This window comes from Schistocerca piceifrons, chromosome 11 (assembly GCF_021461385.2).
Source record: "Schistocerca piceifrons isolate TAMUIC-IGC-003096 chromosome 11, iqSchPice1.1, whole genome shotgun sequence".
Classification (NCBI taxonomy): Eukaryota; Metazoa; Arthropoda; class Insecta; order Orthoptera; family Acrididae; genus Schistocerca; species Schistocerca piceifrons.
Window position 1 is genome coordinate 147354671 of NC_060148.1, and position 17535 is coordinate 147372205.

At 39.3% G+C, this 17535-nt stretch overlaps 1 protein-coding gene across 1 annotated transcript in view; it reads left to right on the forward strand.

Moving 5' to 3' along the window:
* The window catches only part of LOC124720340 (secernin-2), a 91522-nt gene that overhangs the window by 34910 nt on the left and 39077 nt on the right, over positions 1-17535 (forward strand). Inside the window, exon 4 of the mRNA XM_047245661.1 lies at positions 9667-9866. Coding sequence (XP_047101617.1) covers positions 9667-9866 — 200 coding nt within the window. The remainder of the gene's footprint in view (positions 1-9666; positions 9867-17535) is intronic.

Here is a 17535-nt window from a genome sequence, read left to right on the forward strand (position 1 = left end):
CAGTTCACTAATAATTTCACTATTTTCTGCTCAGTTCAGTGATAAATTTTCTTGCTTTAAAATGGTAATTTCTACACGAATCCCACCCATCGAGTATTCTCTGCAGGTGGCACACACAATTTGGAGCAAAAATCAAAATCTGAGGTGTGTTTATGTAAAGTCAGTTCAAATGTTATTTACACATCTGGTGGAAAGTCAGTTATGGAAACTGACATCATATGATAACATCATTTCACTCCTGACACTATTTTTTAGTAAAAGGCACATACCTCGATTACCATTAGGAAATCGTGTAGTGAATGAAGGACGAACCCTAGAAGCATCAGACTGCACTCGTCTCCTTTAACGTACAACGAACCATGTATGACACCTGAAAACTTGCCTTACGACTGTTAAACTGCCGGGGAAGATTCCGAATGACGTTCACGGTTTTTGACAGTAGAGGGAGCATCCTCTGTATGGCAGATATCTCTCAGCTAGAGGCCAAAAAGGTTGTTACCATAATTTAAAATCTCCCATAGCTTTTCCCACAGTGATTACAGTCAATCGTAAAAGATTTCCATGGTGGAAGGTGATTCTCAAGTGAAGCTGAAATAAGTTTAAGCCTTTACAGTTGCAAAAATAGGTACAAGTTTTTTTAATGGAACTGGCTATGGTATTTTGCCTGCAAACCAGCCTGTTCAAACTGCTCTATCCCTCAGACTATTGTAGCTACAAAGCTGGAAACTGGCAGAAACTTTATTAATTTACTTGTTGTTGTTGTTGATGATGATGATGATGATGATGATGATGATGACGACACAACACCGAGTCATCTCGGGGCAGGGAACATCCCTGACCCCGCTGGGAATCGAACCCGGGCCCCTGTGTGCGGGAAGTGAGAACGCTACCGCAAGACCACGAGCTGCAGACTCTACTTGTTAAGTATGTTCCCTAAATTTCTAAGTTATTGGTTAATCTTGAGGGTAATTGGTGAGAAATGTTTTTAAATTCTTCTGCCAAAATTTGTGTTGTCCTTTGCATTTTGAAAGTAATGAAGATGTCTGCAAATGGCTTTCAGTATAATGTTTCTATCCTTCATAACATTTACTGTGCAAATCTTAAGTTTATAGCTGCCATTTCCAGTGGAATGAGCTGAAATGGGAAACATATTTACAGGATTTTAAGCAAAGTGGGATGTTGACATGCAGATGAGTGGAAGAATTTCAATTAAATAAGAGCAGAAATGTAAAAAGGTGACTGGAGATTTATTCCAGTAAATCTAGTCTAAGGTATACAGGCTAGTTGGAGGCTACTGACCCCAAGACTGACAGGGCACGATGCCTGACTGAGGAGAAGCAGCGAGATACCTATGACCGGGTCGAGGTCCGGCTAGTGAGAGAGTGTCCCGGTGGGCCAGCACGTCCTCACTAGTCCGCCCCGCATTCCCTGCACGATCCTTAACGGCCCTCTGAGGAACTACTGAAGAACACTTTCCAAAGCACAGCCAGTGAGAGACCATCTGGCGAAGTGTTACCTTGTCGGCAGTACTAACTGTGAGAGAGTTATTTAAGTGGACAGTGTGTAGCTAGGCAATGATATCGAGTGACGTCCGGCGGCCACTAGCTCGTGTCCAGCTGTGATCTTACAGTGAAACTCAGTTACGTTGATTCAGAATGGAAAAAGAGGAAAACTAAAATAAGTTTAATTGCTAATAAACTAAGAAAAAGGATTGGATCAGAAAATACAGAAAATCATTCAACAGACATTAACAAATACATCATCAAAAGTGAAATTTAAAGGAAAACTCAAAACCATTCAAGATAAAAAACTGGGCTTGGACAGTGCAAAGGGTTATCGCCTTTTTTGTTAAATGTAGTTGTAGATAGTCATGGAAGAATGGGAAAAGAAACTTGAAGAAAATTGCTGGAAACCAGTTTCTTTAGGAACAATGACAAAATCCTGTGAATTCCCTACTTAGCCTTTGCGGACAATCTCACAATAATGGCAGATTTTTGAGAGATGACTGTAAAACAGATAAAAACTCTAAAAGAACGTGCAGAGAAAGCCGACCTGCAGATATCATTTGAAAAGACAGTGTTTACAACAACAAATTTAGAAATTTTCAAATTACAAACCAAATATGGAGAAATTAAGTGTTGCACTTTAAATATCTAGGAGAAATTATGTCTGAAAAATATGCACAACAAGAAAGAATACAAAAAGCTCATAAAGGTTTAGGATTAATGCAAAACCTCTATAATAAAAAATGCTTATCTTTAAATGCCAAAATCAGACATTACAAAATGGTAATTAAACCATCAATCTTATATGCCAACGAAACCTTGGCACTAAACAGGAAAGCTGTTATAGAAAATCTAAAGAAAGAAGAAAGAAAAATAATTTAGATAATTTTGGGACCAAGATGGGCTGAGAATGGATGTAGACTACAGAAAACTTCCAAAATTGAAGAATATTTTAACATAGAGACAGATGTGAGGAAAAGACGCCTCAAATTCTGTGGCCACATAATGAGGCTTCCCGAACACAGACTAACAAAAAGAATAGTAAAATACGTAGATTCCCTCGCTAATGGATCCAAAATGTTAAAAAAGACTTGGAATTGGACAAAATCACCAAAGAAGAAATAGATATGAGGAACAATTTTAGTATAAAAGTAGAAAAATGGGAGGTTAAACTAGACAAAAGCCCGAAGAACTGGAATAAAATGGAATGAAGAAAGAAGAGCTAAATTCTTGCAAACAATGAAAAACTGGTGGGCAAATAAAAAGAACAAGAAGAACGGAAAATGAACCGTCTTTACTTGGTGTCTTCCACTATGTGTGTTTAGCAACTAATAATAATAATAATAATAATAATAATAATAATAATAATAATAATAATAATAATAATAATAATAATAATAATAGTTTCCCATTAGTTTGGCAATCCACCCTGCACACATCAGCTAACAACCCTTTTCTACGATGCAGTGTCGTGCATTTGCTACATTTGCCACCGGCCTGTATCTAGTGTGGGCTGCCATGCGGAGTACAAGAAGTCCCGCATCCTCTGTATTTGTTTCTAATTTAGATATTGGTAGCAATTAGAAAACCCCACTTGCTTCACCACATGGTGCAATGAAAATGTAACATTTTTTTCCATACCATTTGTCGTTCTGTTCATTACAGCTTTGTGTCAATTGGCAGTAGAGCAAAGAAAAAGAAACTACACTAATGCTGCGAGTGATGCCAATTTGGATTTTGTGTTTCATATGTTTTGAATTATATACACAAAATAATACTGAAATTGGATAGTTTACTTTATTGTAGAGTCATGTTGGTGTCAATAATAAATGGATAAAAAGGGGGGAAATCTGATTTTGTAATGTTGTCGGTCGACAATTGACCCAGTCTGGAGGAATTGCAGGACATTTGTAATTAATCTAACACCTGCAAAAGTCTCATCTGGTGGAAAAATTACACTCACTGTGTCATTTTCTGGCATTGCAGCCACACTTTTAAAAGGCAGCCAAGCTGCTTATCCTACATTTAAATGTCTCTCTGAACTTTTACAGTGACAGCTTCTGCAGAATCTGTAATGTATCAGAGCAAAGTAATACTGGTAAATTGATGCAAGATTTCACTTAAAATGTTTAGGATGAGTTTTGGATGTCCCATAAAATAGGCATTGAATTATCGCATAGAACAGTGAGATTTGCGTTACTACAATAACTATATTGGTGGCTGCACAAGTTTTTTCTCTGGAGACTTACATCAATTCTTACCATTAGTCACGAGCTAGATAAGAGTAGATGAAGTCAAGGCAACTTTGGAAAGATCATACCTCTGACCAAATATGATAAAATTGGAACTTAAAACTAGAGATATGAGACACTTATTTCTGGACAACATAATATGCTTTTGCTAATAATTTACTCAAAATGGGAAATGGCTATTTTCAAGCAAGAAATGGTGGTACCAAATATCTCAGATGAATTTACAAAGCGGATATGGATATTCACAACATGTCAAGTAAGGCACTTGCGTGGGTTAAGGGAAAAGCTACACTGGTGTCCAAAATTAAGGCAACAAACCACTATTTCCCCATCCTGTGTCTAAGTCACGATACAAACATAACAACTGTCAACAGATGTCATTACGATCATGCTCTGCACGGAACGTGGCATCCTGGTCAACGGACAGTCACGCTACCAATGACATCAGGGTGCCCATCAAACAGGGTAGTATTTGTCGGGTACTCCCACATCCAGTCACTGTATACACTGTCAAAGACAGTGCAGTATGGCACAGAGCAGTGGAGAGCCATAGGAAGAATGGAAGCAAGACATTCGCAGACTGATGTGGCCCGATGGCTTAATGTGAATTGCTCTGTTGTTTCTGGGATGTGGTGACAGTTTGTAGAGATGGAAACTGTATGCCAAAGACCGGGACAGGACTGACCACATGTGACATCACAAAGAGAAGACAATTATTTGGCTGTGGAAGGAGACCGATATTGAGGCGGGTCCCTAATGGTGTGCGCGGGGATTATGCTGACCACTCGAACAGCTCTTCATGAAATTGTTCAGGTGAATCGGTAAGGTTTAACGGCTGTCTGGTATTGTGACGAGATCTTGGTACTTTGTGTGTGGTTGTTGTGAGGGGCTTTGGACCCAGACTTTATATGGATGGACAATAATGCTCGACCTCATAGAGCACGGGTGGTTGAAGTTTTCTTGGAAACGGAAGGTATTGCATGCACAACTTGGCCTGCTCACTCTTCCAATTTGTATCCCATAGAGCACATCTAGGATGCACTGCAGAGATTAGAGAGACAGGTTTCATCACATCAGCATCCACCAACCATCCCCTTGCGAGCAGCTCTGCAGAAAGAATGTGCATTATTGCCTCAACATGAGACTGATGACATCATTCACAGCACTTCCCGTTGTCAGCCCTGTGTTGCTACTAGAGGTGGTCACACCCCCATATTGAGTACATTAATCAGTTGTTGGAATGTGTGTCCAAACCTGTTATGTTGGAAAAAACAAAGAACATTTTTGTCTGCCGCTATGCATATTGCAGTAGCTTACGTTCTGTATTCTTTATATTATTTTTACTATCATCTGTTAATACTGTTTCGTGCAAAAAAAGTGCAGCCTTGCAAAAATTTCCATTTGTTGCTTTAATTTTGTACACCAGTGTATGTTGTCACCTGCTAATGACAAGCCAATAAAATAAATGGCAAGGGTCTGTCTGAGCATGAGGCCCCAACACAAATATATTACTTTGATGATTCCATCTTAGAGAGGAAGCAGTGTGTTACTCCACTGAATTTTTAAATTCATTGATGCCATTAATACTAAAAGTAGGTGCACCTTCTGTTTTACTAAGAAAAGTCATAGATACTTGGCACTTGCATTGCAAAGCCAGGCCCAGACTTTGTCTTGCATTTCAGAACAAAATTTTTCATCCAGAATGAGATTTCCACTCTGCAGCGGAGTGTGCGCTGATATGAAACTTCCTGGCAGATTAAAACTGTGTGCCGGACCGAGTTCGAGTCTTGGTCCGGCACACAGTTTTAATCTGCCAGGAAGTTTCAAAATTTTTCATATTTGTTTCAATGTCATAGTGTAGTATGCAATCGAAACTACTCGTACCTAACTTGCTCTCATCCAATAACGCAGGTGTACTGAATATTATGTTTAATTGTAAATTTGCCTTGATTCTGTTTGGATATGTGATAAATAACTGGTGTTTAAAATAAAACTCTAACACATTTTTCTTTGTAGAATTGCAACTTCAGTTTTGATGAGCATTAGGGAAATATTTTTAGAATCTCACGTACAGATCTTGTCCAGAATAGAATCTGATTAACACATTCTACTGACAAGCAGCAACTGACACACACACACACACACACACACACACACACACACACACACACACACTCTTGTGTTAAAGTACCCAGCTGTTTACATTTTGTAACAGTGGCAGTATTTTACAAGTATAGCTATAAACTGAAGTGACACAGTGGTCAACACACTGGACGTGCATTCAGGATGATGGTTAAAATCCCCATCCAGCCATCCAGGTTTAGTTTTCCTGTCATTTCCCTAAATCACTCCAGGCAAATGCTGGCTGGCACAGTTCCTTTGAAAGAGACACAGCCAATTTCCTTCCCCATCCTTTTCGAAACCTGAGTTGTTGACAGTATGTTAAACTCCAATCTTCCTTATTTACACCTACAAATTTTTAATCGCACAAAATCATGAAATGTATGATGTTTACATCAGAAAAATTTTAAATTTTACAATTGCAACAAATCTTAATGCTTTTTTAATTTCAGATGCAAATATTGAATACGTTTTACTAACATTTGTTCATTTCATATCATTATTTGGTTGTGTTTACTGTAAAAATTGCCACAAATTTTTTTAAAACATGAAATACAAGTTTTTTATAACATCCAATTTTACTTCTCGTATTTTCAGTTGAACATTATCTGAATAGTAATAAACCACGTCATATTCATACGTAAACAAACTGTGTAAATGGGTAAAAAATATAAACTTGTATATTTGACAGTAAATCTAGTGACACACTCCCCCATATTTCGCAATAATATAAAATGTGCTGCCCTTCTTTGAACTTTTGTGATGTACTCCATCAATCCTATCTGGTAAGTATCCCACACCGCACAGCAGTATTCTAAAAGAGGATGGACAAGCGTAGTGTAGGCAGTCTCCTTAGTAGATCTGTTACATTTTCTAAGTGTCCTGCAAATAAAATACAGTCTTTGGTTAGCCTTCCCCACAACATTTTCTGTGTGTTCCTTCCAATTTAAGTTGTTCGTAATTGTAATTCCTAGGTAATTAGTCGAATTTACGGCCCTTAGATTTGACTGATCGTGTAACCGAAGTCATGTGAGTAACCTCACACTTTTTGTTATTTGGGGTCAACTGCCAATTTTTGCACCATTCAGATATCTTTTCTAAATCATTTTGCAATTTGTTTTGATCCTCTGATGACTTTATTAGTTGATAAATGACAGTGTCATCTGCAAACGACCTAAGATGGCTGCTCAGATTGGCTCCCAAATTGTTTATATAGGTAATTGTTTTGTAGGTAACGTATTAAGCTCTTCATTATGGTCACTCCTGATGTGCTGCACTATAGCATATTGTATCTAACTGTTGCAGTTGCCAGTCCTAATGAAAGACAAGTGGAATGCTGTGCATGCATGTATTGCCAAATGGGAAAGAATTGGACATTTAACATGCTGTACAGACCCGAGTTGTGGCAGCGGAAGCCTTTACGTGGACTAGTCCTCTCGCAGATGCTCGGCAGGGATTGGGACAGAACAGTAATGAGTGCCCTTAGGTTGTACGTGAGATGCACAGTATTGTCACGTGGCTGAGACAGTGGAATGCCAGTGGTAGAATTCTTAACTGGCAGTCACAAGGTCAGGTAACGTGGGTTCGAACACGTGAGAACCTGGAATGAACTGAATGTATCAGTTGAATGTAGTACCAGGCACTTGCCAGAGCAACATGCACAAGTATTACAAATGTCGTGACATTTTCTGGGACACTTACTAGGTGATTTGAAGTTTAAACTGTACAAACTGCAAGTGATTTGAGAGTTAAGAAAAACTGACAAGCAAAACGCTCACCATTTGCACTGATGCACTTGCAATGATTAACTGAGAACCATATTTCTCAACTACTGTTGATGTCTAATCTTTGACATTTTTGTCACTGGATATGTTATTAAATAAAATGCTGAATAACATTTGGTTTCAGCAGGGTGGTGCAAAAACTATCTCAAGTGCCAAAATGTGGCTGTACTTAAACATTGCCTAACTGTGCAGTATCCCACTTTGGCGATGCAAGGTGGCTGTCCCTGGTCTCTTTCCCCAGATTTAACACTGTGTATTATTTCCACAGGGATTGTGTAGGAAAGGATATTTGCCAGTAACTTGGAGACAGTTGACAAACTAAAAGACTACCATTTGTTGTGAAATAAGCACCATTCTGTAGGAAGTGCTAAAGTTTTATTAGGGAAGCCTTACGGTGATGGCTCCAGCAGTGCATCCGTGCAAATGGGGACATTTGGAGGAAGTTATTTTCAAATTGTAGTGAGGTCTGCAGATGTGTATTACATCCTGTTGGAATTACTAATTTATGAATTTGTATCACTTTGTAACTGTGTTAAACTACTGCTTGCATCCCAATTCTTTGTGTAACCCACCCATATACACAAATGTGTTAAAGCGCGCACTCCCGGACATTGGGAAGCTTGCCATCCACGGATTGAATTTGCTGTGCGCATGAAAAATGAAGGCAGTGCCAACCAGCTTCAGTGTGATTTTTAGGTGGTTTTTCACATCCACCGAGGTAAATACTGGGTTGATTCCCGTGTCCCACCTGACATACATAATGTGCAAATACTTCAACATTTGATTCACATTCACCTATACAGTTATACTAGAAGCAAAGTGGTCTGATGTAACCACCTGGTGATATGTTGAAATAATTAAATTATCCAAGTAGCTACAAGTTGACTTCACAGGTAATCTTATCGGAACAAACTGATGTACATCACCGAGAGTTAGCAGCATTGAATGTTAAATTGAAACTGGCATTTTGTGGAAATTTGCTTAACTTTGGGAGTTGAATTAACTGTTTCCTGTGTTTGTCATTAGCTGTCAGTAAGCCAACAGCTGATTTCATTCCACGTTTTGTTTATTACTCCAAATAAGTATGAAATCTTCATGAAAATCTTCAGTTACACATTGTATTAACTTCCATGATACATACAGTTCAAAGTTGCACAAAACTCATAATGAATCCACAGAAGACTGTCCAAACGCTTCACAAATACAACAGTCTCTGGATGGTTTCTGGCACACCACTCTTATTAAAGTAATAAAATTAACAGTTTTTACTCATCGTTATTGAGGTGATTGCATAAAAAAAGTTGCAACTGAGAACTTTTATCAAAAGTTTGATACATCGTGTGATATTGAAAGAAAAATCTGGCATAATTTTGCTTAAGTTACATTTTTAACACAAAAATGATTGAGCTAGTATATTTAAGTAATGTATTCGCAATATTTATTAATTACATTGTAATTACTGTAAGATATTCATTGGTAATGTTTTCAGTGACTGTGTTTGTTGTAGATTCTTATAAGTACAAGCTTTTTGTGGTGAAAATATTATTAGCCAATCCCAGAAACTACACTAAAGTAGATATGAAGTTCATATTCAAGTGGAAATAGAAGTGAATCAGTTAGTAACTACTTATAGGATACATAAAGAAATCTGTGACCATACGATCATGTAAGTCATTAGTCCCGGTATCAGTAATTTCATTGTGACGTATCCCATTCTGCCACTTTTTAAGGGATATGTGGATTCCTCCCTGGGCGGAGCTGACAGTGGCTTTAAAATGCCTTTGAGAGTGTCATCCACTTTGAAATAACAGCCTGTAGACAGGTACAGTTGGTTCTTTGTGAAATTGCAGATATTCTGTATATGTTCTGATCTGTCATTGAGTGGATAAAGGACACCAGCAAGGAAGGAAGGATTCAGTGTTTGTTGTCATAAGAAGTCTGCAGACGCAACACTACTGTCGGGTTCGAGCACTTGTTTAGAATAAATACGTCACTGTGTCGCAGGCTGGCCCTGGAGCGTGCGACGACGGCGGAGGAGGCGGTGGAGGTGGTGACGCGGCTGCTGGAGGGGCACGGGCAGGGCGGGCCCTGCTCGGACTCGGACCCGGGCTTCACCTACCACAACTCCTTCCTGCTGGCCGACCCCACGCAGGCCTGGGTGCTCGAGACGGCCGGCCGCCACTGGGCTGCCAAGAGGTTCACGTGTACGTCGCGTCCCACACTCTCCGTTCCGTACAGGTTGCACCCGAACTCGGGCGACAGTCGGAGGTCGTTCGGAGATATTTTCGAGAGTATTACGGCACCGGGTGCACGTGGTTTCGGGTGCCTTGTAAAAGTGTAATCGCTTTGCGCATAATATTCTTGTCGGGTCTCCAGATGGATCGTACAGTCGCCTTGCCAGAATATTTCACAGCACACGTGTCTGGCACCTTCGGGTGACAACTCTGTTTGCCCGATTGATGTATAGTGTGAATGGCAGCCCTTTTGTAAGCTGCAGAAAACTGGGCCGGAGGTTTCTCACTGTCACCTCCCGACACAAATTGAAGGTACGGCACGGTAGTTGGCTACAGATCTGATGAGAATATTGGGATTTATACGCCGGAGAAGTTATGTAGTAACATAACTGCGTACCATTTTATTTCTTATGCCCATTTATTTTTGTACCTGTAGTCCTCCTATTGTGTACAGTTTCCAGCTGTCGTGCAGGTCTGCTCAGAGCACGAGCCTCTCTGTCGTCTTCCGTCTTCCCTCCGTCACTCCGTCTCCTCCTCGATCGAGTCTTCTCCTTTCATTTACACACGGCCCTTCACTTCTTTTGACCACCTCTCTGTTGGTCTTTTTCCCTTCCCTTTCATCTAATGTCTTTCTAAGTATCCTCTCCACCTCCATTGACTTTACCGAGGTAGCCTACGTGTGTGTTCTGTGCTTCTGGGAGAGCAGGACTGACAACAGTCGTAGTGACTGCCGGTCCTTTCTAGTGTCGTGGGAGACACATTCGAATGGCACAGTGAACGAGAATTGGCCTTTTTGCTCACTCCAAAGTAAGGAAGGGAAATAATGAGAAACACCCACATTAATGCAGAGCGAGAGTGCACCAAAAATTCGGCAACAGCTACCACGTAACTGCTTCCCGAGGCTAACAGTGCCGTAAACGAGGTAACGTATGCACAGTGTGATTTAGCACTTTCGGAGGGGAAGTGGGAGTGTAAGCACGCGATCACTGCCTACTTTGTGGGGTTGTGCGGGTTGAGGATAGGTGTAGGGGAAGTGAGCCCAATCACAAGCAGTGCACTGGAACTGACAGTACATTCAAAATGCCTACCCAGCCTCAACCGGTATCTCATAACGTAAATTCGAGACACTCACTTATACAGCGTGTGTCATCAGGCCCATTTTCTCTGCTGTTTCAGCTACATTTGCAATTTCATTTTTTCTTTACATAGACAGAGCCAGCCCAAGTGAGGGTTTGTTTACCGTTACAAGTAAAATGATCTTTTAAGTGGAATTTAATATGCCCATTCGACAGAGTGGTCCCAGATTAGTCTAGTGCAATATTTGTTTTATCTGTATGTATTATCAGGGACAGTAACCCCCAATGCTACCTTGGTCATGTGGTTGGTTAACATTTGAGCTTGATAATCGGCGGTTTGCTGGATAGAGTCCCGCTTATATTTTATTAAATTCATATTTTTTTTCAACAGTAGTAATATTATTTCATGCGTATTACATTTGAAAGGTAATATGATGAAAAGACATGGATATTTGTATGAACTTGTATAGAATTTCCAGTATTATTTGGTTGTTTTCTAACTTTTATCATCACAACAATAATCATATTTATAATTATTGACAAGTAAACAACCAAACATACAATTCTGCTGAAAATTTATGCCTGTTGTGATTTTTGAAATTCCTTATACGTGCAGTCGAGTGAGGTACTGAGATCTGCTTTGCATCTGTGTACTTCAATCTGCAGACTCAGGCTTTGAGGATAAGTGACAGGCTCGGAAGGCCCAAGTCAAACATTGATAAATAAAGGTGTAAATAACTTTATTCGATAACACAGTGAGTTAAAATATGCCAGAATATGAGGGTAATGTACGATTAACCGTCAGATGTGCTTTCGACATTACAAGTTGTAGGATGATGATATTCGTACATACACGGAAAACAAATTAAAAGAACACAGACTACATTGAATGAATGCAGTGTTGTCACATGCACAAGGAATCTTTACAGTTTCTGTGGAAAAACAAAGCTTGTTGACATTTTGAAAAATTTATATTTCCTCCAACAATTTCTATGCAGACTATCCATAATGCAATGTTTTTGTAAATTTCAGTGCCAAAAATTGGTAGTGTGAGACTGAATATATTTTAATAGGCCCTTTACGAGAAACCATTTCTGATTCGTTGTCAATCAAATATGAACAAGTTTCAAGATTCTTGATAAAGTTTCTAACTTGACTATAGAGGTAAAGTTGCACAATACTTGTTGTAATACTAAAAATTAGTAAACAGTGAAAAACATTGGAAAGCTAATAAAAGTGCTTGGAAATACATATATGCATGCCCTGCCATCAGATTACATTTCAAATTTAATATATACAAAATAATATCACTAGGATTGGAAGGAAAGAAAAGAAGAAGAAAGGAGAGAGGACAACTCGACTCAGTGTTCTGTTGATTACAGAGCTTCAATGTTGATCAAATGATGACCACTGTCAGCCTGTGCTCAGGGTTGCAAACCACCGGTACATCAATGACACACATAACTTCTCGTGTAGTTTTCTCAAAATTACCTGTGTAGTATGCCTTACTATGTATACGCTATGTTGTCCTAATGGACTTCTAAAAGTGTATGAAGTTTAAAGCAAATCAATGATCCTGACATTGTGGCCTCCCCCTGTCAGATTCATTTTTCCAGCAGTGTTAGCTGTTCATTAATAGTGATACACAGTGGTACAGACAGATTTACTTACGGGTAGTCAGACAGTATTCTTACCATGTGGATTCATAGAAGGTGACAGAAGATCATCATCCTTTGTTGAGCTGTTCCCACAGTGACGGCAACCAAAATGGGAGTACTGTTGCATCCGAGGTTCATTGCATTACTGTCTCTTGGTTTTGATTTTTAATATTACGTGCCTTCTCACTGTTCTGAGTGTAGTTTCAAAGGAACAAAGGTAATTGGAGTAACGTACCAAATAAATCGTAATTACATAATTATTCTGTAACGAGTCACTAGACAGGTCCCTTACACTGAAATCCTCGGAAATTATCCGCAAACAACCTCGGATAGTTTTTCGGAGTTCGGGTTCAACTTGTATAGAAGCTACACCATTTCATTAGGTTTGATAACTGTGTAAACTACAAAATTTCTTGGTGTTCATCACTAGAAAGCGTGATACAGGGAACAATTTCTTTCTGACATAAGTTGTCTTAAGGATACAGGGTACTTCTCCAGCTCAGTATTAAGTAAAAATCAACACCTATTTCTTTGAGGCACTGTTTATAATGTATATGTTTTACAGATTCATTGTTGATATCAGGTAATGCAGCACACTTTCTAAACAAATTAGAAGTATTTTGAATATTTTTGAACCTGCTTAGGGTTATTAAAAAAATTAACAAGAAATTGATGCATTTTTTTTTTTCAAAATGCTTCCTCAAATTGAAGTACCATTTAATCCAGTGTTATACATTTGAAGGAGACTGAATTTTTACCAGATATGCATGACATGATGGCAGATGTACTAGACCTATTTAATTCCACCTGTTATGTATATTACAAGGAAAAAAGTATCACATCTTACATTTTAATTTTTTTAATTTTTCCTAACAAAAATGTTACTGTTTCTATAATTTAGTTGAATCTGCAGGAAAGCTTTCGTCTACTACGTAAGTATGGACTATTGCAAGTTACAGAAAAAAATTAGAGCAATGCTCTATAAATTTAGGAAATATTTTTACCTGAATTCTGAAAGATACAACTTGTGGGAAACTGTGAAGATATGAGACCAGTTAAACTGTTCCTCAGCATATTCCTGAAAATTCTTTTCTTCATCATCAAGCTTCCTCTTGGCATTCCTTTTAGCACTTCTTGCTTCTTTGGTAACTTGAAGAGTGAATCTCTGTTTCATGCACCCTTTGTCACACACAAGCAATTGATCTTCCATATTAGAGCCACATTTTATGCCTAAATTTATCAGGACTTCCAACCTTCCTATCACTCCATCATTGAAACATATCACTGTATCTACTACACCAGCTTTTAATGTATTTAGTCCTACAAAAACATTCTTGGGTAATCTTTCCCATATGCGATGGTTGAAACTTTCATTTGTATTCTGAGTTCCCCCATGAAGACTTTTACTATGCAAAACAAGGTCACTCAGGTCTCTAAAAATTGGTTTTATTTCATTCATAACAGGCTCAGGAAGAGGCTGCTCATGATGGTATCTTTGACCACTTTCTTTTACTTTTTGGTAACCACACCAAGAATCTGCTCCTTTGGGGTAAAGTCTGTGAACAGTGTGGTCATCTGTGGACAACTTATGAAAGTAGGTGGCCCATACAGCTTTTCTCATTGCTGTAACTTCATTCAGAGTGACAGTTCTTCTAATAGCCAGTCCATAGTAACTCTGAAGGTGGTCTATTTCAGTTTGTCAATCTGCCATGGCCAGACAGAGATTTTCCATGTGACAGCAACTTTCCTTTCTCTTCGTAGATTCCTCAATCTAGCACCCATCCCCTTTTGCACATGTCCACAACACTCCACTTTTGTTACCAAGGTATTTAGATACAGGCTCCCAGGTAGATGCTATTTTCCTTGACTTCCGAAAGGCGTTCGATACAGTTCCACACTGTCGCCTGATAAACAAAGTAAGAGCCTACGGAATATCAGAGCAGCTGTGTGGCTGGATTGAAGAGTTTTTAGCAAACAGAACACAGTATGTTGTTCTCAATTGAGACGTCTACAGACGTTAAAGTAACCTCTGGCGTGCCATAGGGGAGTGTTGTGGGACCATTGCTTTTCACAATATATATATAAATGACCTAGTAGCTAGTGTCGGAAGTTCCATGCGGCTTTTCGCGGATGATGCTGTAGTATACAGAGAAGTTGCAGCATTAGAAAATTGTAGCGAAATGCATGAAGATCTGCAAAGGATAGGCACTTGGTGCAGGGAGTGGCAACTGACCCTTAACATAGACAAATGTAACGTATTGCGAATACATAGAAAGAAGGATCCTTTATTGTACGATTATACGATAGTGGAACAAACACTGGTAGCAGTTACTTCTGTAAAATATCTGGGAGTATGCGTACAGAGCGATTTGTAGTGGAATGATCATAGGTCGGGGTGACAGAGGAGATAGAGAAGATCCAAAGAAGAGCGGCGCATTTCGTCACAGGGTTATTTGGTAACCGTGATAGCGTTACGGAGATGTTTAACAAACTCAAGTGGCAGATCCTGCAAGAGAGGCGCTCTGCATCGCGGTGTAGCTTGCTCACCAGGTTTCGAGAGGGTGCGTTTCTGGATGAGGTATCGAATATATTGCTTCCCCCTGCTTATACCTCCCGAGGAGATCAGGAATGTAAAATTAGAGAGATTCGAGTGCGCACGGAGGCTTTCAGACAGTCGTTCTTCCCGCGAACCATACGCGACTGGAACAGAAAAGGGAGGTAATGACAGTGGCACGTAAAGTGCCCTCCGCCACACACCGTTGGGTGGCTTGCGGAGTATAAATGTAGATGTAGATGTATCACCATAAACATTGATCTCATTAATGTTATTGAAAGCTTTAGAGTCCCCATTGCCTAGGTACTGAAGTATTTGTAGAGCTCCATCACACTCCATACCTCCACCATAAACATCATAATTCTTAGAACACTGATGTTCAATATGTCCTTCAGTGTTACCATGGCATGTGTGTCAGTGCTTAGATAAGCACTCAGCATCAACAACTTTTCCATTCTCCAGAGAAGTAGCACTTACAGCACCACTCAAGGAATGATGTCCTCAATGTTGCCATGTCCGATCAAGTGCAACAGCAATGTCCCTGGTTCCACTAATATTTACTGTTTCTTCTGCTGTACGTTTCATAGATGCTTTAGATACAACCGTCAAGGCATCTAAAAGTATTTTTATGTACTTGCTGAACCTGCTGGGAGGAGGAGGAGGAGGAAGGTCCATCAAACCACAAAACGTTTGAGCAGCCTTTTTCCCTTTTCGTATTGCACGCATTGCATACACTAATATCAAATTCACATCATATGAATTATGCACAATGTTTGAAGTCATTTTTGAGGTAGATTTATTTGCAGGCTCTACACAGAACAACTAATTTTGACACTAAACCCTTCCTGCTACTTTGTTGTTCAGTTATTTCCAGGTAGCGTACACCATCACATAGTTTACATTTCGCCACTTCCTTTATGAGAGAAGATAAGATCGTCAACAACAAAAAATCCACTACAAACAGCGTCATTGTTAACACAAAAATTTGAATAACCAGTGGTGTGCCATGTGGGCTTTTCTTCCCTGAAGAACTGATACATAGGTTACTTTCAACGGTGTGGCTTGCTTTGGATGTGAACTGGTTACCATGGAATTTCCTTTTATTGAATTTCTTGATGTGCAGCATAGTTTGTATTTATTGCGCACCAAAGGATATGTAGTTCCTGGGGAGGGGAAGGGGAACACTTTCTTTTCACCACTTTCCTTTCACCACTTTCCTTGCTCTCAAAAGGAAAGTAACTCATTGCTGCAGTCCACACCAGTTGTTTTTATTACACTGAAAAATACAGGCAGGTTTCATCTGCTGTATCATTTGTGATTTTGTTGGAACATTGACATCAGATGCAGTCATTTTCAGTTGTCATTAACAGAAAGATATTCCTAGTGTCTGTCCATTTCACAGTCAACAAATGGTCTCCTCTTCTATACAAAAGTTCATTTTTTGTTCCCAGCATCTATGCAATTGGATTCCTTTTCTAAAGTGTGTGCCTGAAAAAAGTTGTTCAGTGGTTGGCCTCATGAAATGAAGGAAAAAAGAGTTACAAACAGAATAACTTCACTGGATTTGACAGTAATCATCATTAGCTACAACACACTTCTGACACTGGTTGTGAGGCTGTCTGAAACTGCCAGCAAAAATATCTCGTGGAATCACTTGAATTAATGTGGTCACCTATTGTTAGATATCTGCAGCATCTGTGAATGTTTGTTTGTAAACAACAAAATTCTTACACTGTCTTTGCTTATAAACTTCAACCCTTCTGCACTCTTTGCCAAAGACAGGTGCTGATAATCTGTTGCATTCATATCAGTACAAAATGGAGCAATGCCTTAACATGAAGTTTTGCTTCAAATTAGAAAAAACAGTTACAGATTTGTGGAATGTTAGTGCAAGTGTACAAAGGTGAAGCAGTGAGTAAGAAGTGTGTTTCCGTGTGGTTTAAATGCTTTAGAGATGGGAAGGGTAAGCCTCTTTCAGATCAACAAGGACAATCCCTAACAATATCAAATGAATGTGACAGATGCTTGCGGGTAATTGATGGCTGTCTTTGAGAATGAGAGCAGAAGAGTTGGAGAGAAGCAAAGAATGTGTAAGCTGTATTCTTCACGAACATTCACAGACATTGCCAGTATCCAATTAGATGTGATTATGGTGCTTTGAGTGATTCCACAAGAAGCATTCACTGTCAGTTTTCAACAGCTTTACAACTGATGTCAGAAGTCTTTTGTAGCAATTGGCAGTACTTTGAACACTAGTATAGGTACTCTGTTTGTAACTGTTGTTTCCCTTATCTTCTGAGACTTTCCACTCAAGTTTGGAGGTGCAACTTGTCTTTTTTAGTACTGTACTG